Source organism: Pyxicephalus adspersus, chromosome 11 (assembly GCF_032062135.1).
Source record: "Pyxicephalus adspersus chromosome 11, UCB_Pads_2.0, whole genome shotgun sequence".
Taxonomy (NCBI): Eukaryota; Metazoa; Chordata; class Amphibia; order Anura; family Pyxicephalidae; genus Pyxicephalus; species Pyxicephalus adspersus.
Window position 1 is genome coordinate 26739606 of NC_092868.1, and position 24501 is coordinate 26764106.

Genomic DNA, 24501 nt, shown 5'->3' on the forward strand with positions numbered 1-24501 from the left:
GAAAACGCAGAGGGCGAGGAATTACCATCTGGTTCTGATGGAGTTTATGTATTCCAAAATATATCCCGACATAACTCTGGGTCTTATCGATGTGAAGCACTGGATTTTGATAGCCCTGAGGATGTTGAACTAGTGAAGCATTTGAACCTGTTTGTACACTGTAAGTAAAACCTTGTGCTTTATTATGATCATTCAATTTTAATGATTTTTAATTTTTGGGTTTAAATTAAACTGGGTTAAAAGCAGCAGTGATGACCACAACATCTAATCAGATTTCTGGAAAAAAATTGAAACCTGCTCCTAGAAACATCCCAAACTTTAGCTATATCTTTGCTTCATTATTGCTAAATTAGTTGTAAGGTTACAAAGAAAGAGTAAGTGTGGTAGAAGATGGAAGATTTAGCATGTTTTGAAGTGTTCCATTTAAGGCCTAATTTTTTTCTATGTTTTTTTTTTCATTTTGCCTTTAGCAATGCTAGAATGTGAACTTATGGGAGTTGGGCACATTGTGTTTGAAATTCATTAAGTATCTCAATATGCTTAATACTTGGCTGCTCTACATCTTCACCTTTTCCACCTACATTAAGTTTACATTATGTCCTGTAAGATTGCAAGTCCAGGTCCCCATTCATTGTGTTTCATGTGTCTTTCATAGATCTAAACCCTGTGACTGTCATCCCAGGAGAAGAAGAGGTTAAACGTTCACTCAAAGAAGATGTCCAATTGTTCTGTTCCTGTGATGGCTCAGAAAAACCCAATCTTATCTGGAAGAAGGTAAAGTCACTAGGTTGTCTTTAGGACAACATCTTGATATGAATTTATAAGAATGTGTATGTCTGCAACATCTACATAACATTTTTATTAGAAGTGAACTAGGTCACAACCAACTATATTTAAAGGTTTTATGGACTTTTATTTAGCCCCTGTTCTATTTTTTGAAGACGCTTGACCATTAGCTTAAAAAAATGGTCAGAAATCAAACAAGATTTGTTTCATATACACTTCAGTGAAGTTCTGTACTAAGTTCAGCTATCATGGAATGCAGCAAAGCTTTGTAAATCCTGTGCCTAATCAAACCCATGCCATTTTTTCATATCAATTATCCCTCATGGCTAGAAGGATGAGAACCATCATTCATCAAACCAACCAATATTTTCTTCTTTGACCCCATTACCCTTATGGGAAACACAATGTCCATGATAGGAATGTGGTTCATACAGCAAACAGACCTTGTAATGAAGGAAGGGTGCTTTAAATGACAACCACTAATGGCGCCTTGCAGAACTCATGGAAACAGAACACAAAGCCATCTTTGTGTTTGTGCTGACTTTGTGCTGATTCCATTTGGTGTACAATTTCTTCAGTGCTTACGCATGCTTTGTTTGATGTCATGTTATAGTTGTCCTGTTCTCTGTATTGCAGGGTAATGTTGTCCTCTCCGAAACCAGCAGATATAGATTGAAAGATCTGTCATATTCTGATTCTGGGGTTTATACATGTGAAGCTAATGTTCCCTCAGTGCCAGGACTACACAAAGAGCAGAATATCACTATCGTTGTGGAAGGTAAGACTATCATAGAACCTTTAGATAAAAGCTATCTAGTGGGAACCCAAAAACTGACGAGGTTACTTCTAAACCCTGCAAATAAACTTTCTGTGGTATGGAAGGTGTTATACCACAGCCACTCCCCAGCTTCACAGCTAAATTCAAGCAGAAGTACATGAGTAGCATTTTCAAACTGATGCACATTATTATTACACAGTATTTGTATAGCGCCAACATTTTACACAGTGCTGTACAAAGTTCATAGTCATGTCACTAGCTGTCCGAAAAAGGGGCTCACAATCTGTCATTACCACAGTCTAAAGTCAACTTGGGGGAAAGCCAGTTAAGTGCATATTTTCGGGAAGTGGGAGAAAACCAGAGTATCTGGAGAAATTCAAGGCAAAGACAGGGAGAACCTGCAAACTCCATGCAGAAAGTCCCCTGGCTGAGATTTGGCTTTGCAGTGCCAGAGTGCTAACATCTTGAGCCACTGTGCTACACATGCTGTTTTTCAGAAAGGAAAAAAATAGCATTCTGAATGCTAGAGCCTTTGCTCTTTTAATGAAAGCAGTGGCCTCTGCATAGGTCCAACACATATCACAGACAGAACTTTACAAGGAGCAAAAAGGCTGATGCTTTGCTGATGACAAAACTCTTTGTCAGAACCTTTGTGAGAGACCACTGCGGTGTGCTGACAGGGAACTGGCTTTTCTGCTCTCACCTTTTGTTTTAACTGAAAGTTTGATTCTCAGTTTTAAGGTTTGATTTTAAAGATCCCACCTAAAATTGTCTATTTATCTGCGTTATTTTAGGCCCACCAGAACTGGACATGGAAAATCATCAGGTGGAAGTAGAAGCAGAAGGACATCCTGTGACATTATCCTGTAAAGCAAAAGGAAACCCAGTTCCTAAAATAACCTGGAACCAACCAGATCTAAAGGTAGATTGCTAAACACTGCCAACACTGATCTCACGGTGGTGTGACCCTCATGAAACCTTGTTTGAGTCATTGCGGCAATTCCTGTCATATGTTGGCTTCTGTCAGTCCTCACCATGATTATAAGTCATTTTTATGCCTGATGTATATAAAGACTTTTTGTTCCATTTGCCTATTGTCTTCTCAGCTGACATTCTAGTCACAGTGTTTCATTGGTTTATTTAGGTTTTAGATGGTTTGCCCTTTTTTGCACATTTGAAGTCAAGGCTGACTCTCTAAAACCCTGTGGTTAGTGGTTTCTAGATTTTTTTGGTTGACTAATTGCACCCCGTTTGCTGTGGTTTTATATATCATACTTAAAAGTAAAAAAACCTTTTGAGATTTTTTGTGCACTTTTTTTTTATTTTTTTTTTCAGCATTCTTAGTATATTGCTAAAGTCTTAGATTTAGTTCCAAACAGACACTATCTGTATGAAATTTGTTTGTAATTCTAATTTTTTAAATACAAGTATGACCCTTTTTGGGCAACAATCATTCGACGTGTACTTGGGTTAAAACCAAAACTGAATTCTAAAAGGTAGCTTTTGCTTTAATAGGCATTAATGATGATAGTTCAATATTCTCCCAGAAATGTTTTAAACTAAGTGGAAAGAAGCTGTAGCCACAGTACTGTGACCCTAAGTTTCAGTAACCACCTAAAAACAGCCGTGTGGTTACTGAAAAGTGCCAGGTGGTACGCCCAGCTAAAAGGGCCTGGGGAGAACACTGTAGTTGGACTCAGGTACAACACAGGGACAACTCAGGGACAACACAGGTACCTGTTACATTCTAAATTTTTACTCAGTGACTGTTGTGGTTTCCAACCAACAGTTATTATCTGTGTTTTCTTCCTAGGCATCCGAATCCGTATCTGACCTGGAAGTAGTAAGTGAGGTGTCCTTTAAATTCAACTCCAAGACAATGAACGACATTTCCTGCAGTGCAGAAAACCACCTCGGAATGAAAAAAAAGGAGTTCGTATTGAGCTTGTGTAAGTTTGACTTAGGAAAGGGTGTTACTTGGTTAATGGAAGGATGTACGATAAAGAAAATGCTGAATGCAAGGTTGACCTTATAACTAAAGTTAGGACATGTGATTAATCTGGAAGTTGTATGACACAAAATTGTTTGTGAAATGTGGTGTGCCAAGCTGTAATGGGCAATTTGGAGCTAGCAAACTGTTTTAGGGTTAAAAAATGTTGAAGTATAACATACATACCCCTTTGTTCCTGTATGTTCCTATATACTACACATAACTTAGTTTTCAGACCTGTATGTGCAAACTGGTTAACCAGGAAAAGAGGGGACACTGGAATGTTGGTTTTTAAAATATCTCTTTTAGCAAAACAGTGCACCTAAACAAAAATAATCTTTGCTTGCATACATTATTCCAATACTGTGGTAAGTCTCATGATCTAGCTCTGCTAAAAAGCTTATAAAAAGTGCCATGACACACCCTGTAAAGGATATCTGCAGTAAATGCCTGGCACAATGTAGTGTTAGCACGTCTGTTTTATACACTCCAAAGGTTATCACTTTAAATTACATCCCACCCAAAAAATTATCAATCCCACCCCTGACTCAATTAAGTCAAAACCTTACATTTTATGTGTAAAAGAAGTTCTTGAAAAGGGAATTTGTAGGGAGGAAAACTATTTCTGTCACCTACAGCAGCCAGTAATATTGCATACACATTCCCATTCTCCACATTTCCTAAATCAGTTCTCATTCTGCAGTATGGTTGCATTGTTCCCATTTTTCAGAACAGTATGTATGCATACTTAAAAGATATATAGGTTGTCCATGCATATTTTGTTATCTTATTGTGTCTAGAATAATTAAAATAATATTTCTTCTCTTTCCCTGCAGATGTGGCTCCAAGTATAGCGCCTGCTGAAGGTAATTAGCATCATATTTTATAGAAAGATGATTATCTTCCGTATTATAAATCTGCTGAGGAGCGTTGAGTTGAGAATGTATTAAACTCTCCTAAACTCTCAGCTAAATGTGGGTCAGCCCCTTGTGTATCATTCTACATTAGTGTGCCAATGATATCTCTCTTTATTACCATTTTGGGAAGTATGTTTGTGTTCAAATTCAGGGTTACAACCTTTGACAGATTCTGTTGCTGTCTGAGGTTTTTTAGCTTCAGTGATCACTCCTAATTTTCTGTCCCACATTGTCACCCAGACTGAAAATCAGGGAGGATTTCAAATGTGGAAACTGCCAACAATAAGGTCTTCTTGCCTTCCACCTCCCTCCATGTGTCTGTGTTAATAAAGTAGATTTCTGGGTATAGCAACCCCACCTACCCCTTCCTGTCTTTTTGCTAATAGCCATGCCCCTCGCAATGTTTTTCCACTCACTGTAGTGCAAGCAGTGACCAGCAGTAACCTAAGGGTGGCAACCTGCAGCATTGTTTCCACCCTGGCACTTTACAGAGGATTGTACAAGAAAACTGTAATTGCAGATGCAATATCCATAATTAGGTTCTGCAGCCTTTGTTATTTTTTGGTGGGAGGTCATATATTCTCTTTAAGTCAGTGCACTTCGGGCAGGTATAGCAACACACAGTAACCATTATCCAAAATTCCTTTTCATTGTGTTATTGTTTTTTACTACTTTTATGCTGCTTGTGATACTAATCACATTCTATTAACTTTTACAGAACAGAAAGGTGGCAGCAGCACAGCCATAATCGCTGTCGTTGTATGTGTCCTCCTCTTGCTTCTAGTCGTGGCCCTCTTTTATTTCCTACAGAAGAAAGGAAAGTTGGCCTGTGGACGGTCAGAGAAACAGCCATTGTAAGTCAATCAGCCGAATCATGCTTATAAACAAGGAAACGGAAATAATACATTGGTGTCAAATAGGAGTGAATGGATATATTTATTAGATAACATTACTTTTAGGTTTGTTATTATAGACATGCACATAAAGATGCTTTAAAAAGGCACTTGGTGACAAAAGCAAGCTCTAAATATCTAAGCCGAAGAAAAAGCTTAAATTATTGCAGCTCACAGTGCTTCTAGAAATGAGGTGTCCATGTCCATTCCTGTGAATAGAATTGAAACCTCAACAATGCCATCCTTATTTCAAGCTAACTTTTGTAAAGTACAAGTTCCTCTCCCATGCGATGGATAAAAAAGGAGGAAGATGTGTGTGTGTGTGTTTTACCTTGCTACAGTGAAGGAGTGAGTGTACCCATCCTAGGATGGGAAGGGTGAAAATAAATATCCATGTTGACAACTGAGAACAATACCAATTGGGATGTCATTGCTGTCTAACTAAAAGCCGGAGTAAAGGGTCTGATTTATTAAAGTTCTCGCTTTGCTTTTTTGTTAGCAAATGTTTTTAATCCTGGGCCAGATGTTTTCCAGGTTGGCTGGATCACCCAGGTTTACTGATGAAAGTGAATCCTCTTTATCTTTAATGAATCAGGCCCATAGAGAGAAGGCAGGGCTTTTGGTGGTCGGGGGTTGGTATTCTGTTACAATGATCACATCTTCCCCTCCTCCGGAAGCCCATCCGCACCCAGTCACCATCACTGGACAAGTAATTCTGTTGTAAAAATAAAAAACAAATATATAAAAGCAAAATAAATATAAAAGAAATGAATGTAATTTAGACCATCATTACACAGATTACCCCCATACAGTTCCCAGAATGTGGTATTATTTGTGATAATGGTCTTTTAATGGTCTGATTTCATTTCTACCCCGGAGTGGTCTGTGAAAAGAGAAATAAAGAAGTTGAACTGATTAAACTTCAGTTAAAGAAAAAAAATAGTGCTTTTTGTCTCCGGGTCTTTCACTTAGCTCTTGTCCCAGTTGTTTTGTTCTACACGCCTGCTTCTGTTCTGCCACTTCCTCTGCTCTGTTATCTCAGCATAATCATATTGTGCTTTCATTATATATGGACGCCCGCCAATTTATTCTTCCATCTTAATCTGTTCTGTAGCACTGGGCTGCCTGGGGTTAGAAGTCACTGCATCTCCTGAGAATCTATGCAGGATTCATAGGGTGAACTTGGGATGTGGTATCCATGACAACTGCATCATATATGTTGCCCATACATATTCATGAGCTGAACACCCCTCTAACAGAGTGTTTCTGGTTATTGCTTTGCATGGAGAAGTCATATATGCTTCAGCAGTTATGTATTTGTGACAGTTCATGCTGTGTTTTTGGAATAAAAAAGATAATTTTTCGCTAAAGTAAGAAAAAAATTGGTTATGCAGCAGTTCACTAATTAGACAATACAACACTTTTTGGCACACAAAATGTGTGAATAATTAGTTGTATTGTCTAGGTCCAGAGTAACTATAGAATTTAGAAATTTACGTGACATAGAGGTGTATGGAGCAAAATGATATAGTTGTGAAGCTGGCAGAAAGTGTTACAGTATTTATTTTTCTTTAGTTTTAGGCATTGGTTTATTTAATGGTTGGCAAAAGCTAGTAATATTTTTGTATGGATAGCAAGTAGAAGTTTTGGGTGAAATTCATTAAAAAAATTTGAAAGTACAGAAAATGTGGGATGTTCCGAAAATTTGGAATTAGCTTTACAAATAGCTTTTACAGCTTTTAGAACCCTTTAGGTGTACACTGTTAGATGTATGCTCAATTGATGTTGATCTTTGTATCACTCATTATTGAACACAGCTCAGTGAAAATTCATCAAAATGCCACCCCTGCCAGCTTTATACTATCTGATGGGGAACCAAGCCGTTGATTAACCATGGCTCCTGCATAAAAACCACCACCTTTTCCATGTTTGGTCAATATTTTAATCCAAATTGATCAAGGACAATAACAATAACACGTAATATACTAAAAACTTTGACTGCAAAGTTCTCTAAATTGCTCTTTAAAATAGCCTTGTGTAGGTCCATAATGCAAATAGTCATTGAGAAGCATCTAAATGTTTGTGTGATGATGAGTAATAATTAGCAGAATTTTACTCACTACTGTATGGGTATGTTTGTGAAAATAAAATAATTAAAGATTTTTTAGCACATTAGCAATTTTTTGGCACATTAGCATATGGCTGTTTTAGAATCTAGGAAAGAAGTTCATCCAGAAATTATTTTTGGTGAGATGATGTTAAAGGACTAAATTATCTATTAGCTTTTGTTTTTGATATCTGAAGCGACAGGTCCCCCTCAGTTCCCCAGGTACAAGAGATCGCCTCTGCTTCCATTGACAGTTTGACAGTTTTATAATGGCTGCAGCAGGTGGGCAGGGTTTGGGAGCAGATATCCCACCTTCGAGGTATCTGAGAGATGTAATGAGCTGATGATGGTGGTGGAGCCTGGATCTCGGGTGTAAAGGCAAATAATACTTTGTGATTCCGTTGAGTTCCAAGTCAAAAGGGAGTTGATTACATCAGTGTTTCCCATAACTTTTTAAAGCAGTTTCTGTGTAATATACTATTAGTTGCTTTCTGTTACATCTGTGTCTTTTCATTAGGACATTAATGGAACTTATCATGTTTTTAATTGGCTAAACCTGATGTGATGTTATACACCCCCAAATAAGGTTGCACATACAGTATTGGTTTGTTTAGTAAGAGAGTGTGAAGATTGCAATGATATAAAAAAGTGCAGTTACTTCTAGAAACTGATTTTTTTTTGCCATTGGCTGCTTCCTTTCCTTTTTACATGCATCTAATAAATGTAGCTGTGTAATTTTATATATTTGTTTACTCTATTTTGGGGGAAAAAGGTGTTACGTCTCCCAGAGCAAGAACTCAATACTATAATTAAGTGTTTAGCTGTTTTTTCCTAAAACCACAGAAGACTTGTGATGTGGCATATCCCCTCCTAAAGTTGCCATTCTTTGGCTCATGTGTTAAAAACAGCCACATTTCCATTGGTTTATTTAAAGATCAAATAAATTGTTTAAAGCTGAACTCCAGACAAACAGCCAAACACACAGAGGAAATACATATAAGGGAGTTGGTTTACCTGATAAAGGATTAATATTCCTGTCTATCATGTTCTGAGTTTTACCCAACTTTGCTTTCTGGAATATCATTATTTTTTGCCGCAGTTCATTATGGTGGTTTTGTGGGCTCACACACACATATCAATGCAGGCTATTCAGTTAAATTGATTGCCTAGTGCACCAAAAAATGGAAATGCAAGTTCATTTGCATTGGTAAAGTTGTTTAGGTTCTGTTAAAAACCCCAACTTATTCGCAGACACCAACACACATTTTGTGCATGATACTAACATATAATAGTACTAACATATATTAGTACAACTTAACAGTTTAAATGGGCCCTCAATGGTAATCTAAAAATCAGTCTTTTTATTAACATCTTTTTATCTTTCACTTTCAACTCTGCTATGTAGTTTTGTAGATTGCTTTTTTTAGACCCTGATTTTCATATAGACTTAAGCTTATGTCATTGGTCTTTATCTTGCTGAAGCACCTGATTGTATAGATGGAGCGGCCATCCCTCTGGAGTACTGTAAATGATAGGCAGGACAAATTGCTCCAGGGCAGCTAGAAGGATGCCATTTGTGGGTTGTATAGCCTGATAGGGACTTAAATTCAGGGGTCAAAATAGGGTCTATAAAGATTAGTGTTCTTAGATGCAGGACTTTTGGATTTCCCCAAGATTTGACTTCTTTTGCTAACAGAGCTATTCTGATAATGATTGCTCTTTGTTATTGTTCTTATCTATGTTGGTCAGATCCATGAACAGGCTTTTGTTTCTGCAGTCAGGGTAAATAGAGTGTCTAGTTTATTTGTTCTCTTCTTTTTCTGTATATTCCTGAAAATTGTTTATGTGATGATCATGTATATGCAGAAAGTAAGACTGAAAGTCACATCATCTGGTATATACTGCAGCTTCTGGGGATATATGATGTAATCATCCCAGGAGGCCGCAGGATCACCAATCAAGGATCCTTGCTGTGATGAGAAAGGGAAAGAGAAAGGAATGCAAAGATAACAAAAATAGAAGTATGTAACTTTTTTAAGAAGCACATTTTTACCATTTTAAAATAGTCTAGCATTAAATTTGGGATGATAGGTCTACATTAAGAAGTTATATCCATATAAGGATGCAGGGTTCCCACGCTCTATCTGCTGTATGCTCTAAAGCAGTAGCACATATTTGGGGACATTGGAAAGTTCTGGGAACTAAAAATGTTCTGCAGTGTGATGTAATACAGTACTATCCACATCTAACAGCTGTTTCCTCCGTTTGCTTTTCTCTGTGTTCTAGAAGCATTTTCTCCATGAATTATAATACCTCCTAAAGTTTCCCAAATACAAAATGTAGCACTGCAATTGTAATCCATTGTAAAGTTTTTCAGTAAGTTGCAAAAATCTAAAATGTGTAATCAGTTGTGAAATATAAGCAATCATTGATTTTTTTGTGACCTTACCTTTCCAAACTGAGATGATAGGATTCTGTTCTCTGGCTACCATAAAACAAGAACATGAACTTCAGTCTAGGTACATAAAGGAAGTCCAAAAATAACTATTGCCTTATGTATTGAGTTTGAATAGTTAATCAAAAAAAGCTTGTTTCCTCACTGATGTCAGGAGGACTGGAGAAAGTAATCTATTATATCATTCCTAATACTCAGCTGTTGAAATCTGCAGAGCAAGGCATGTGTCAAGCTACCTGATAAGGTTAATAACTGAGCTGAGAGTCAAACATTAGTGTCACCTCATAAATGAGGACTTGGATCATATATATATATATATATATATATATATATATATAATAAAAGGAAACCTATGGTGGAAAAAATAAAAAAAATAGTAAGTATTGTTGTTGAGCTTTTTGTGTATTGTCCTTAATATACTTTCCGAGTTACTTTAATAAAACATGCTTGCAACCAGTCACATCTGTATGCTTGCTAATGGTCAGTGACTCAAAAATGTATTAGAGCCAGTAGATTATCATGGCAATACCTATTGCAGGTACAGTACCTATATTTATGATTTTCTATAGTCAATGGACCAACTAGTTTGATTCTATAGTGGTTTTTGTTTTTTACGGGGCCAGGTTGGTCAGGCCCCAAATCTTCTCCTCATGTAAAACTCTCCTCATGTAAATAATAAACTGATCAGATCCAATAACTTGGAAAAATTAGGCATGGTTTAGTCAGATGGCAGCTATCCAGCCAGTATGTTTTGGGTTTATAGGGGAAAACCCACAAAGAACATTCACACTCACAAGGAATGATACAGCAAGGCCAACTACCCAGCCACCATTGTTCCCCAGAGCATGAATAAAAAAAGTAAGTTAGTACTGCATCATTTTTTTCTTGGTTAAGTTGTAAAAACTCTTGGTGAGTAGTAGGTGAGGAAACATGCAGAAACTATACTAGCATAGTATCATATACCTATTTTCATAGAGGAGACAATAATAGAACTAACTGGCCAGTTTAAGCACAAATAGTTATTTTCAAAAATCTGTCTATTATTATGCAGTAGGATATTTTAGCCAATGTCTAATTAAATTTAATGTAATTCACTACATTGCCAAGGAAAAGATATTTCACCACTTTATATAATTTTCTAAGAATTAATTTTCCTCACTGCACAAAGCTCCATCAACTGGACATTTTCCAAGCACTAATAAAATAATTCTTTCAGTCCAGTGTTACTCCATTTTAATTACAGTCACCGGACTTTTGGTATAGTCGCTTGGCCATTTATTATTCATTGGTGCCATTTCGTGGGAGTGTGAAGAATGATTTCTTTAGTAAATGGTAGCTTTCATCTATCCTTCAGTATGATTAGCAAAATCGAAATTATATTCAAGGGTAATCAAATCTGATTTTCACAGATGTCATGGACATCTTTAATAAAGCTGAAGTTTAATATGTTTATACTTCCCTTGTTTTTTCTTCTTCCTCCTCATCAACATGCTAATGAAGTTATTAAATAAAATATTTCTGCTGACATTATATGTGGCTGAGATATTTACTAAAGGGGTAAAAGATTAGACTACATCAAGATATATTTTAGAGGGAGAAGCTTTGCATTTCCCTTCACCTCCTGTCCAGGTGATAAATATGGATGACGTTTACTAAATTTCCCATCATTGGTTTGATGTGAAATTTTGTTATTTTCTATTTATATTAACATATGGGAGTTCAGCATACAAACAATGCACCTAACAATCAGATCATAGCTGATGTTAAGGTGCACAGCATTCTCAATGGCCGGGGGTTGTCAGGAGTGGATTTGCCCCTGGTTTCCACCAGTCAGTAGGAATGTTCCCTTCTTTGTACCTAAACAATTTACCTTGGCAACTAACAGGTTGTCAATGCAAACATCACTTCATGTTCTGTCTCTCTTGCTTGTGATGGGTATGTTTACCTAGGTTTTATACATTCCAAGTTTGTGGAAGCTGTTCACCTATTACTAGTGATAGGTAGGATGGAAAAGAAAGAAAAGAGCATCACAAATAGCATTACAATGTTGTTATCTAATCTATCTAAAATTGTTTTTCTTAGACTAAAATTTAGCTTCCATTCTAAAAGTTGTGAACAAAATAACATTCACTGCTTCACAAATCTTACACTAGCAATGAAAGAGTTTCTTAGTCTCTGGAAAGTTGAAAATAACTCAGGAAGTTTAAATACTTTCATAACAATTTGCAGCCACAAAGACTTTACACCCCTTAGAGAATATTTTCTTCCGTCTTTTTCAACGTGAAAGAGTCCCAAGCCAAATGAATCTAAAAAGAAGTACCTAAATATTTACAAGACCGAACCTAAAAACATCTTTCTGCTACAGGACAGCAACAAATAAAATGTGATAGTTATTTTTGCTTTGAATGTACTGGGATGTAACTTTTTTTGGTAATCCCTGTTATGATGTTTTGGCTAAAAATTCAATTTTTGTTCTACATGCATTAATTTTTAATTGTCTTTACATATACCCCCACACCAAGCTGTTCAGCAAAAGTGATGGATTGGTACAAACTATCACACAGACTTGGATTTTTACAATGATCACCTTTTATTATCATGGACCAGGGTAGTGGTGGTCAACCTATTTGATATAACCTTAAGTAATCACCAAAAGACTACAAAAAATGAATCAATGTAGTGCTATAGAAAATGCTCAGAGATTACAGACATTAGGTCTGATTTTTTTAAAGCTCTCCAAGGCTGGAGAAGATAGACTATCATGGAGGAATCTGGGTGTTCCAGCAAACCTGTACTGAATCTGGTCAATAATTGAAAAATTTACCAAGTAATAGCTAATGATTTTTAAGAAATATATTCCAGGTTTGCTGGATCACCCATGTTCATCCATTATAGTTTATTTTTTCCAGGTTCCTAGGTTCTTGGAGAGCTTTGATAAATCAGGCCCATTGGCCTTTTTTTTTTTACAAGAGAAGAGATTTTTACAGTGAGTGCTAACATTTTAAAATAGATGGTCAGGAACTGGTGACATTCTAGAAAAGATGGTCAGAGAATGAAGATTATTTCAAAACATTGACTTCAGACTGCAGGGCCCTGAGGGCTGTATACTAAGTGTCAAAGGGTACCAATTGGTTTACAGTTTGTTTAGATGTGCATTTTGTGATCCATGAATAGTCACAATTAATGGGCTGCCTTAATGCTATGAATGTTAACGAGCTGTGTGAAACAGGTCACTTGCTATTCATTTAAAGAATAGGAATTTAGGGCATGAACCAAATGTCTGTTCTGTACATGCCTATCAATGAGGCCTTCCAGTTATAAATTGCAGAAGAGATGCAGTCTCCTCTCCACCACCAACATGCTGATTAGAAAACTCATCCCAAGTTTTCTCCTCCTGTCAGAATGCAACCTGTCACCATATTTATATGGAGCAGATCTGGTTCCCAGTCTCGCCTCCCCTTCCTAAGTATGGGAGCTGCTGTTTAAGGGGAAAGCAAAAGGCTACACACATCAATTTCAAGTACTTATATCGGTTGCATTTGAAAGAATACAACTGATGTATTAAAAAAAAACTGAACAGTTTTAATTTAGGTATATCATTTATGGTTACATATGCTTGATTTATGCTATTCTTTCTGGCTGCCAAATTTACAGCCCTGACAAATTCTGTCATATGCATCAGGCATGTTTGTGATGTCAGTTTATAGTTTTATACACAAAACCATTTTATGTTATCTAGGGACAAACACATATAAACATCTTACAGATACAGATTTAAACAGTACTTTTTTAAAAGATCCAGTTATCCAAAATGTTAGTGCAGCTGCAATCTAAAAAAGCCCCGTAATGTTTAGAAGGTCTATTTTTTTATGATCATGTTTATTTTGCTGAGGGTTTTTCATAGTTTCCAGCAGATGACTAATCACAGATTAGCACATGCTCACCATTGTATAATTAGTCAAGCGCCAATCTTGTTATGTCCACTGCTTCCTCGAAGGGTTCAGATATTGTTTGCTGGGACCTTTTAAACATCCTTTCAGGAAACTAGTTGAGCCTTTTCACTGTGATCCAGTGCTTTGCTATTATGCTCAACTACATCAGAGCCCTGGCATTATATTATCTATCAAGTGCAAGGATGTGGCTAACTGACCCTGAGTGAATATTCTCTTAAAAGGAAACTAGAATGTTTTTGTGTCAGTTTTTGTAAAATTGTCATATTGAACCACTAAAAAAGAGAAGATACTCTTCTGACTAATTCACTTGTGTATATGTGAATCTCAACCTCATGCTAAATATGTTTTATAAACAACAAGCTTAGGCTATGTATACACGTGCAATAATTGTCATTGGAAAGGATCTTTCACAATCCTTTCCAACAACAAAAGATGCTGTACATTCAGTGCCGTTCTGCTTAATGGAAAGGGGAGGGGGAAGAACGAGTGACTGGCTCCCCGCTGCACTCTCTCCCCTTCATTTGCATTGTGTTCATTCGTCATTCCTGGATCCACCAGGACGTATCCATGAATGACGTTGGACGGCCACTGTACACACGTTAGATTCTCTTCTGATACCAGCCCTGAAGCGATAATCGTACGAGTATCATCTGACGTGTGTACGTTGCCTAACCCAAAACAAATGTTGTAATGTTCCCATATTTAAATAGTAACTTCATCTATCCTCATTCAGAACACTCTTTCTTTGCTGCCTATGGCCCATTGTGGGGATTTGTCAGTACTAAAAGGCAGAAGAAAAAGGCTGATGGAGGGCCTAGAGCAGTGTTTTTCAGTGTTCCTTCAGCAATTTGTATCTCTCAGTACCTGTCAGTTTAACCGACACCAATAATCTTTTTGGCTATCTGTAAGGATGACATTCTTCCCATTGGCCAGAAATATAAGAGGCATTCTTCCTACCAAACTAATGTTCTGTAAGTTGTGGATAAAAAATGTTGCCCTAAGAAGTTTTTTCAAGGGTTCCCCCATGTTAAAAAGATTGAGAAGAGCTGATCTTGAGGGAGCAAATAAGAGAAATTCTTTGTATGGATACATTAAAAATGGTAGGCGTTTCTGCCTACCATTCCAATTTTGTGAAACAAGTTTGGGAAAGGCCCTTTTCTATTCCAGCATGGTTGTCTCTACTCCAAACAGGCTCCATAAAACTGGGTTGGTAAACTAGTAGCCTGCATAGAGCCTGTCAACCCTATTGAACACTTGATTCCCAAAAGGGAAGTTCCATGTTAGCGCCCTTGATTTTGGAATGGGACAAGTTTCTAAAGGTGTTATGGCCAAGTGTTTACATGTAACTGTAATGAACAAATATCAAAGAGATAGTCACATTCCAGGGCTTGTTTTGTAATGTTAAAGCATTTTGCAACTTTCTAAAACACTACATCATCTCATCAGACCTGATGAAGCAACTTGTAAAACTGTGACATTACAAGAACAAGTCCAGTTAAGTATGACTAACTATAACTAGATATACAATGATCTTAATAAATGAGAACCTTCACAGATCTGATGAACAAAGCTTTGTCCGTAAACTGTATTTGTCAAAGGAAGCTTGGAAAGTTTTTTTATTGAGATGTCATTATTAAAACTCATAATTTAGTCTTATTGAAACTAAAAGTATAGGGTGGGTGGTTTATAACAAATCATTTATAGGTCACACATACAGACATGACCAAAATTATTTTGATGTTTTTTGCCAGCTGGCAATGGCATACCTCCCAGCTGTTCAAAGAATGAGAAAAGTTTTTGATCTTCCCAAATTGTTGGAAGCTGCTAAAAATGTAGCTGGTCTAAAATATGTGAGAGGCTGTGTTTGTGGAATTGGAGATGAGGGGAGCAAGACATAAACTTCTTTAAAGTATTTAAAAAGTTGTGGATAGAGTATGAATGGTTAAAGGTTAACATAGGGAGTAGTTGGAGCTCCGGTTGCTGCATTACCTGACAAAGGATTTTTATTTAGTCCTGATATTTAGTTAGACTTACCACACTGCATGGCCAAGCTGGTGGCCTGAGTTTTCTTAACATCATTTAAGTATCATATCTAGGTCACCTCCCTTGACTATGACTGATGAGGTCATCTTTTCTCTTACCTCCTGTCAGTATGTTTTCTGTTAGCGCGTGTAAACGCAGGATGCCTGATTGCTATTTGCAGAACCAGATAGATGAGATTGCCAGGATGCACGGAAAGGGTGACCTTTACCAGTAGGGCACAGAGTTTTTAACACCTCAATATTGTATCTGAAGCTTACAAAAAATCTGTACAGGAAAGTTAAGATGAGGGACGTAAAAGCAGCACAAGAAGTTAGGTAGGTTTGTGGAGCATGCTGATAGGAGTATAGAGTAAAGCTACATACACACTTCCATTGGTTCTCGCCCGATAATTGGCTCAGGGCCGATATCGGACGAGTATCTGAAGTGTGTACAGCGCGCGCCGTTCATCGCCTGTATGACCGCCCTGGCGGATCCACAGACGATGAATGACAAACGATAGTAATGCTAGTGAAGAGGAAGAGCCGTTCCTTCGCTTACCCTCTCCCCTCTGCATAGAGCAGAACGGTGCTGTATGTACAGCATCGTTCAGTGGTTAGTCGTTGGAAAAGCTTGTGAAAGATCCTTTTCAACCACTATAATTGCAAGTGTGTATGCAGCTTAACAGAGAGATCATTGGTGTGTTCTTCTACCTTTCCTAGTTACAAGGTATATGTGTGTGTCTGGGGCATGAGGGGACTGTAAGTAAAAGTGTCCCTCCTGATGGAGGGACTGAATGGGCAAAATGCAAATCCTTTAGGGTATTACAGCTTCCATATATGTGTTTCATCCTCATATTTAGTATTTTGCTTGAGCTCTAAATTATATTCTATAATTCTCTAATGGACATTCCAAGAGGATGAGAATGAGGTCTGACCTTTGTTAGGCATTGCTTTGTCTTTTATCAGGCAGTCTTAGCTATCTGTAGCAGGTAATAGGCTCATGGCTGGACACAATCATCACCTCTCATGCCGCCCACCACTTTCCATTCTTATCTGGACCTCTTGGGTATTTCTGGTGATGCCCCTGTAATATTTTTTACCTTTCTTTTCCTTTGCAGAGCCCAGGATCCTGCGTCCGCTGAGCTTGCTGTGGAATTAAAGTCTGAAAAACGGAACGACCAGCGTGGACTGCTGGGGGGAGGAGGAGGCGGTACAGCTGCAGAGGTTAGAATTTTCTTTTTTGTTTTTTTTTTTTAATTATATGAAACTTTTTTTTTTGGCATATGAAAAAATAAAGCTGTATTTAAAGATTGGGTTGACATAGCCAAATGTGCAATTGTCATTGAGGGTCCTCCCTTTGTTGCATGAATGTTATAGTGAATATCACTAAAACTATCTAAAAATCACACCATTGAGATTACTTTACTGGTTTTAGCACACATCAGGCAGTTGTAATTCACTTTCCACATTAACAATGGTGAACCCACTCAGTAAGCATTAACTTGTAAGCCAATAGTCAAGGTATACATTGGGTAGTGTTCCTATCAACCAATAGGAATGCTGCCAGCTGTATACCCCAATAACAGGCATTATATTCAATATTAGCAACCATCAGCATGACCCTGTGGTTCATGTACCCACTGGGCAGTGGCCTCTTGCTGTGTATGATTGAACAGCTCACAGTTGTTGTTGATTACCTTGCCAAGTGGTTTGCATTCAATATTCTGAAATCAGTTTTTTGGCTCATTACATCTTAACAGAACTTGAACTAAACTATGGCAAATTCAAACAACACTGCATTTTTGTTTTTTTGTCAAGTGACAGTAACATACTTCCAGTCCTAGGATGGCATCAGGACAGGACTACAGATGTCCTCCCCTATTTTCTTGTCTATAACATAGTATGCCATTGTTCTGTATTTATTCAAGATAGCCAAGAACAATGTAGGTGATATGAGTCACACACACTAAGAATTATCAGCCTTCAATATTTTTGGCACAATCTACTGCACTCATCAGATATATTAAATTCCTATGAACTGTACATTAAACAAACATAAAGGATCTTAGCTGCAGGAGAGTTTAACTCAGAATGAACAGCCTACATGTAGTCCAATTTAGTCCAATTTCTCCTCTTAATTGCATTACGATGTTTCCTTACCAATGAAAATACGTAAAGAAAGATGAGGACAGCTGTTTTTTTTTTTAGGCAAAATCAAAGTTGTATTGGGTGAAGAGTACATACAGTTTTTAGGTCAATCCCCAGTAGGGTAATATGGGGTGTTGGACCTACATGCTAGACAATAATATCTGTGACTTAATCAGAAGTGTATCATAAAGCAGTAAAGACTATCCCGATGAGTTTCGCCTAACAGCTTCCTCAGGGGATCTGCGAGCTGCGATATATACTGTACATAACAGTAACATATATATATATATATATATATAAAAAAACTTTGTTTAGTATGAAGGTCCAACATCCCTCATTACTCTTCTGGGGATGGACCTAAAAACTGTAATAACTCTTTAAACCTAAAATGTGTTATATGCTTTTTAATATATTTCACCTAATACAACTTTGATTTTGTCTAAAAAAAACCCCAGCTGTCTACTTGTTTCTTTACGTATTTCTATCAGTATATTTAGAATAGGCAAGTATGACTAGGTACATCCATTTCCCAATGTTTCCTTACTAATGACGAAGCTATTTTGATGTCAGCCTGGCCATTGACTTTTAGGGAGAGTAGGATCTGTTGAGTCCAGCAAACATTTCTAATTTCCATGCAGAACTATAATGTGATCAGATGGCAATCATCTAGATTGATTTTTTATTTCTCCTGCTCAGTCCTTTAGTTCATTCTGTCCTTTTCTCTCTACAGTGTTAACATGCAATGTCGTTGGGCTTTCCTGTTTTATGGATGGCACCATGTTGGCGTGTCCCGTATGTCAGCTGACCTCTTCAGCCTATGGATTTTCACAACTTCTTGCTCGTGAATCAGAGTTGCCGAAGACAAATGAATGCAAAGACTCAATATATATTTACACAAGATCCCTTGGAAGCCCAATATGATTGTTGGACCCATTGCCCTTCTGCGGGTCCTCAGATTTTCTGATACTTCAGGGTTCGCTTACTAAGGTCTGATGTTGGCCACACCCACCCAGCCTGGTGTTGCCTTAAATGGAGGTCACTGTCGCCACATTACCCGCCACCGACCTCTGCCAGTTATTTGTTGCCAGATTTGTGTTTTTATATAATTACATTTTTTGTTGGTTTTATTTCCTTTCTTTGGTTTTTGCATTTTTGGTTTTTTTTTTTACCAGATCTTTTTTTATTTTTTCCAAATGTGTCTATATGATTTCCACTGTCCTGCTGTTTAAAGCTGCTTTCCCAGCATGCCTTGGGGTGGCAGCTTGCAGTGGGATTTAAACTGTTACACTGGTCTTGGCCTGCTTCTGTCCGGCCTGTATGTATATAATGTATGGTCATTACACTGGTCAGACCCTCCTATCCTGTCTGTTTTCTTTTTTTTATTTCTGGTGAGAGATGATGTCCAGGTTGATTGTGATCACCTTCAGCATTACAGTTTGTTTTATTGTGTGAGCCACAGTTATATGTAACAGAGGACAATGAGAAATCTAAGCTCTTGATGTGTTACGCGCATTACTGCAACACATGGTGGTAATGAACATGAAACCTATTGGTGTGCCGCAGTGCCATTCATTCTCAATGACACCCCAATGCACCTTACTAATGGACAATCAGGGGGAATTGAGAAGCGATTTCTTAAAACCAGGGGGAATCCTCCCTTAGTAATCACCAGAACAGTCTTTATTGGAAAATACCAGAGGTATTAACATAGCCTTTCCAAACTTTTTTGCCCCTAAGGTACCTCTCTAGATCATTTTCAGGTCTCCTGGAACCCATGTTAAAACCAATTTATTAGGGGTTAGTGGGAAAAAAATCTTCATAAATTGGTTGACAATGGCAGTAGACCAATAAACCATCACTGGAGTCCTGCAACGGATGGTGATGCTGACTCCAGAACTATGCAGGCATCATCAATCAGCCACAGTCTGAAAAACCCCTAGCAGCCTCTAGAGCCATGTTTCCTCCTATTACACAGGAGGATCCTTGATAAATCCTTCAGGTCTTTAGGGACCCCCTACTATAATGTCCACAGTACATTAGTGTTAAGGTCAATGGGAAAAATGCCTCTTACATTATTGTTACATTACTGACCACTGGGAAGAAGTCATACCTAAAGATAATCAAAAAGATCATTGGTGTCACTTAAACAAATTGCTTATTGCTTAAAAAAAACCCTAGAAACCTCTTGTGGAATCCTACTGTTCCATGGATCCCTGGTTGAGAAACACTGGTCTCGCAAAACCCTGGGATTCCACAGAACACTGGTTGAGATTGGCTGTTCCAGGTTTGGCTGAAGGTACCTATTGATGGGTTACAGTACTGTGACACCATACCAGATCTATAAACTATCTTAATAGACTAGTAATCATGAAAAAAAAAGCGCAAAACTTTGTTATTGCAGAACAGCAGAAATACAATATAATTATACAGTGTAGTTATAGAAATAATGAAATGTATTTTAAATAGAGTCATTGTCTTAAATCAGGGGTCTGCAACCTGCGGCTCCGGAGCCGCATGCGGCTCTTCAGCCTCCTTGTTGTGGCTCCCTTCGGCTGCTGCGGGGAGATCTCTGATGGGGGATCCCCTTCCTCCCAAGACACTGCGGAGGAGGGGGATTCCCTATCCGGTGTTCTAATGAAAAAAATCTACCAGTGAAATAAATCTACCACGGGGCGTGTACAAATGGGTGTGTACAATGACATCCCCCTCCTTTGAACCCCAATTCCTCTGTAATGGGCAGATGTACAAAACCAAAAATGTAGGTGCAAGTGGGGGACACCTGTGACTAACACCCCCTAAAATTTAATTGTTAGGCTATCATCAGAACATAAAGAACTCTGCCCATCAAAAAAATCTACCCTGTTACGTTAGAAGCCTCCAGCTTCTAATGTAACAGGATGATACGTTAGAAGCTGGAGGCTTCTAGGGGCATAGTTCAGTGTTTAATTTATTTCAAAGTAGGCCTACACATGCACACTTGTTGTAACAGGTAAAATTAAAAAAATATTAAAACTTTTAAAAGTTTATAAACTGTTATGTTTTGCGGCTCCAGACTATTTTTCTTTAGTGGAAGAGGAGGCAAAATGGCTCTTTTGATAGTAAAGGTTGCTGACCCCTGTCTTAAATGTATCTTCATATTATCTCACTCAATCCCCTGGACAGATGCTCAATTTTAAGACAGTACTGTGAGTCTAACATGTTTTTAGGCACTGGGAGCTGAAAGGTAAGAGCTTGTGAGAGGAGAAAACAAGCACCTGGATGCACAGCATAGATAATTAAAAACATTTAAAAGCACAGAAATGATGATCTACTAGAGCCCAAGGAAGATGGTAGGCCAAGCCTAATTTATTGCACGAAGCCACCAAAATCTATATATATCACATATATCTATGGTAGTAATCCCATGGACTAGTTTAGTTAATAGCAGCCTAAAAAAATTCTTCTTTCAGGTTATGATTGGTTGCTGTAGACCATTGCACATTATTTTTGCTCTCTATACTATGTTCTTGTGTCCCTTTCCTCTGCTTATGGAGATAACGTATCTTCCCAGCAACCCAGCAGCAAATACTCACATTTCCTTGGTCACCCGCTGATACAGAGAAAAGGAAGCCATATGTATGCCGCACATCTACTTGTCTGAGCCTACATGTGGCTAAAGATGCCTTCCCTACTGCCAGCTGATAGCACTGGGCCAATCACAAGTCACTAGTCCTGTTTTGTGAGAGGTGCAATACGTCCTGCCTATACTTGAATGTGTCTGTATTTCACTGCATTCCTATAGACTGAATCTAAAAAATTGAGGATGTGCTGGTAGGGAAATGTTGGACAACCCCTTTACAGTGCCTAACCCAGAAATTATTTTGAGTCAGGTGGGAAGAAATTGTATGCAGACAGCAGCCCCTGTATTGTGACCCAACTTTTCAGTAACCACCGAAAAACAGCCGGGCGGTTACTGAAAAGTGCCGGGAGGTGAGCCCAGCTCAAAGGGGCTGAGGAGAACACTGCTTTTAGTTTGCCCTGCATGGCTATATGAAACACACACACATAAAGGGGTACCATTGGAGATAAACTATTAATCCTATGCAAAACATCTTGGAGTTGGGATTGGTACTTTATCTTCCTTGCAGAAAACCGTGTCCTATAAGAATGGATTGGATTTGCTCTTTTTTTATTGTATACAAAAGGTTATAGTGTATTTTTGAATTTTAAGCCCAGCCTTCGGTTGCAATGAAGGCATCCATCCTGATATTTCCCCATTTACTGCTTTGGAGAAACTGAGCTATGGCAGACCTTGGTTTCCCTTACTATGATGCTTCTAAACAGTGAATGACAATTTAAGTAAAAGTGCAATGTCACTAAAATATGATATAACATATATCATTGCTACACAAGCCATTTTGTAATTTAATGTCATTAAAAAGTTTCTTTTATTTCAGCTTGTACCTGCTATGTTTTTATAAAACTGTCAAACAATTCAAACGTTACTTTCATGCGCTATGGCAACTTTTTCCGTCATTATGTATACCGTATCTTGTTTCCATATCTTATTTCCTGCTTGTACAATTGAAGACTGGCTGTACAGCTACCCAGAATTAAAAGTCAGATTGCAGGTATTTAGTACTCCAATACAGTTTAATAAACCATTTTTTAGGTGACCTTGTGAAGTCAAAAATGTTCTGCACAAAGCACCATACAAGAATGTTTACTTCTTCTCCTAAACGCCTACTTCTGCTATTTGTTCCTCCAAACACTGCTCTAACCAAGAGGAATCTTTCACAGTCTCCCATGAGCCTTGCAACACTCAGTGATTCCTCCAGCTCATCCCCACATCATTGCAAGACAAAGCAGTATTATGAAGGTCAACAAGAGGAACTAGTGCTACAGTGCAGCTTCATCACCTTCCTTATTACTACATTTTTACTTGTTTGAGTAGAAAATCATCTGTATGAAGATAGAACAAACATACCTACCTTTCCACTATACATGCTGGTGAATGCCACTCCAATCAAAGCAAAACTTCTACAATGTTCCCTGCAACACTTAGTGACTCCTCTTACCAACCTCTGAGGAGCCCTACAGTATAGCTTCTTTTTCCTCTTACAAGCCATTGATTTGACAATGACGAAACAACACACCTATGAGCAGTTGAGCTCAGTCTACCGATCGATTTGGTTTCTCCTACAATAAGCATATTCATTGAGAGCACATGTGCACACATAAGAGCCTGATTGGTCCCTAGTGCTTCCTTCCTTCTGAGTAGGCAATTATGGGAGACTATTTAGATAAATTCTTGTACTTACACTATTTGCATTTGAAAACACATCCAATGTTTTCTATGAATACATATAGCAGAGGAAGTAAGAATTGAACACGTCAATGTTTTTCTCAGTAAAAAAATTTCCAATGGGGCTATTGACATGAAATTTACACCAGGTGTCGGTAACAACTCAAGTATTTCACACAAACAAAAGAAATGAAAACAAATTTGTCCATAAATGAAGCTATGTGTAATAAAGTAGAATGGCACAGGGAAAAAGTATTGAAAACATGATATTGTTGGAGCGCTGAGACACCCAGTCCTGCCATGTGATGTTTGATCTTCTGATCAAACTGTTGTTACAGTATGTTCTATTCTTAAGAAATTATCAGTACAAATTTCTCAGGATGATGTGAAGAACATTTGTCCCTTATCTCCAGTGGTGCTATCAAAGAATTTGTGCTATGAAGTAAATGCCAACTGGGGTAAGATACTGGGCCAGACACATGCATATGCCATGCATTAGTGTTTACACAGAGATTATGGTGTGCGTGTTAAGCCCGGTGCTCTGCATGAGGACTCATAATGGTGTGGTGTCATAGAGAAGTAAGAGACCTTCTGTTACAATGAGTGGGACCAGAGCTGGAAGGTTTTTTGAGACTCCAGGCATGGTGGCAGCTTTGGCCCCCTTATTTTGATCACTGCCTAGTTACACTGTTATGTTACAGTAAAATATGGTCAAATTACTGTTTATTAATTTAAAGCAGGGGTCGGCAAACTCAAGCCTTTAGGCCAGATATGGCCTAGCTGGTAGTTTGTTCGGGCCTAACGCCCCCTGGCCGATCCAGGCTTAATGCCGGCCGGCCCCCTTGCAGTTGCTTCCCTATTTACTTCGGCCGGTGTTGATACTGGCGGCGCGGTACATAGGGAAAGCTTCCTGAAGGTTTATCCCTCTCCTCTGCAATGCTTACGGAGGAGAGGGATTTCACTTGGGGGGTGGGGTCCCTGGTGGTGTGCAGAGCCATTAGGGCGGGTCCCGCCCACCCCATAATAGGCCTAGTGGCCATAAAACTTTGTCGACCCCTGATTTAAAATAATACTACATTCCACTGTTATAGTAGCGCACAACACACCTGAAATGCACTGACTGATACCACTGACTGGTAATATGCACACCACTGATATTAGGATGCTAG

The 24501-nt window shown here is 38.2% G+C and overlaps 1 protein-coding gene across 1 annotated transcript in view; it reads left to right on the forward strand.

The window, feature by feature from the left end:
- The window catches only part of BCAM (basal cell adhesion molecule (Lutheran blood group)), a 59795-nt gene extending 37312 nt beyond the window's left edge, over positions 1-22483 (forward strand). Inside the window, exons 8-16 of the mRNA XM_072427205.1 lie at positions 1-160; positions 656-774; positions 1423-1564; positions 2359-2486; positions 3378-3513; positions 4391-4420; positions 5190-5325; positions 17019-17124; positions 18779-22483. Coding sequence (XP_072283306.1) covers positions 1-160; positions 656-774; positions 1423-1564; positions 2359-2486; positions 3378-3513; positions 4391-4420; positions 5190-5325; positions 17019-17124; positions 18779-18784 — 963 coding nt within the window. The 3' untranslated portion in view covers positions 18785-22483. The remainder of the gene's footprint in view (positions 161-655; positions 775-1422; positions 1565-2358; positions 2487-3377; positions 3514-4390; positions 4421-5189; positions 5326-17018; positions 17125-18778) is intronic.
- The last annotated feature ends 2018 nt before the right edge of the window (positions 22484-24501 follow it).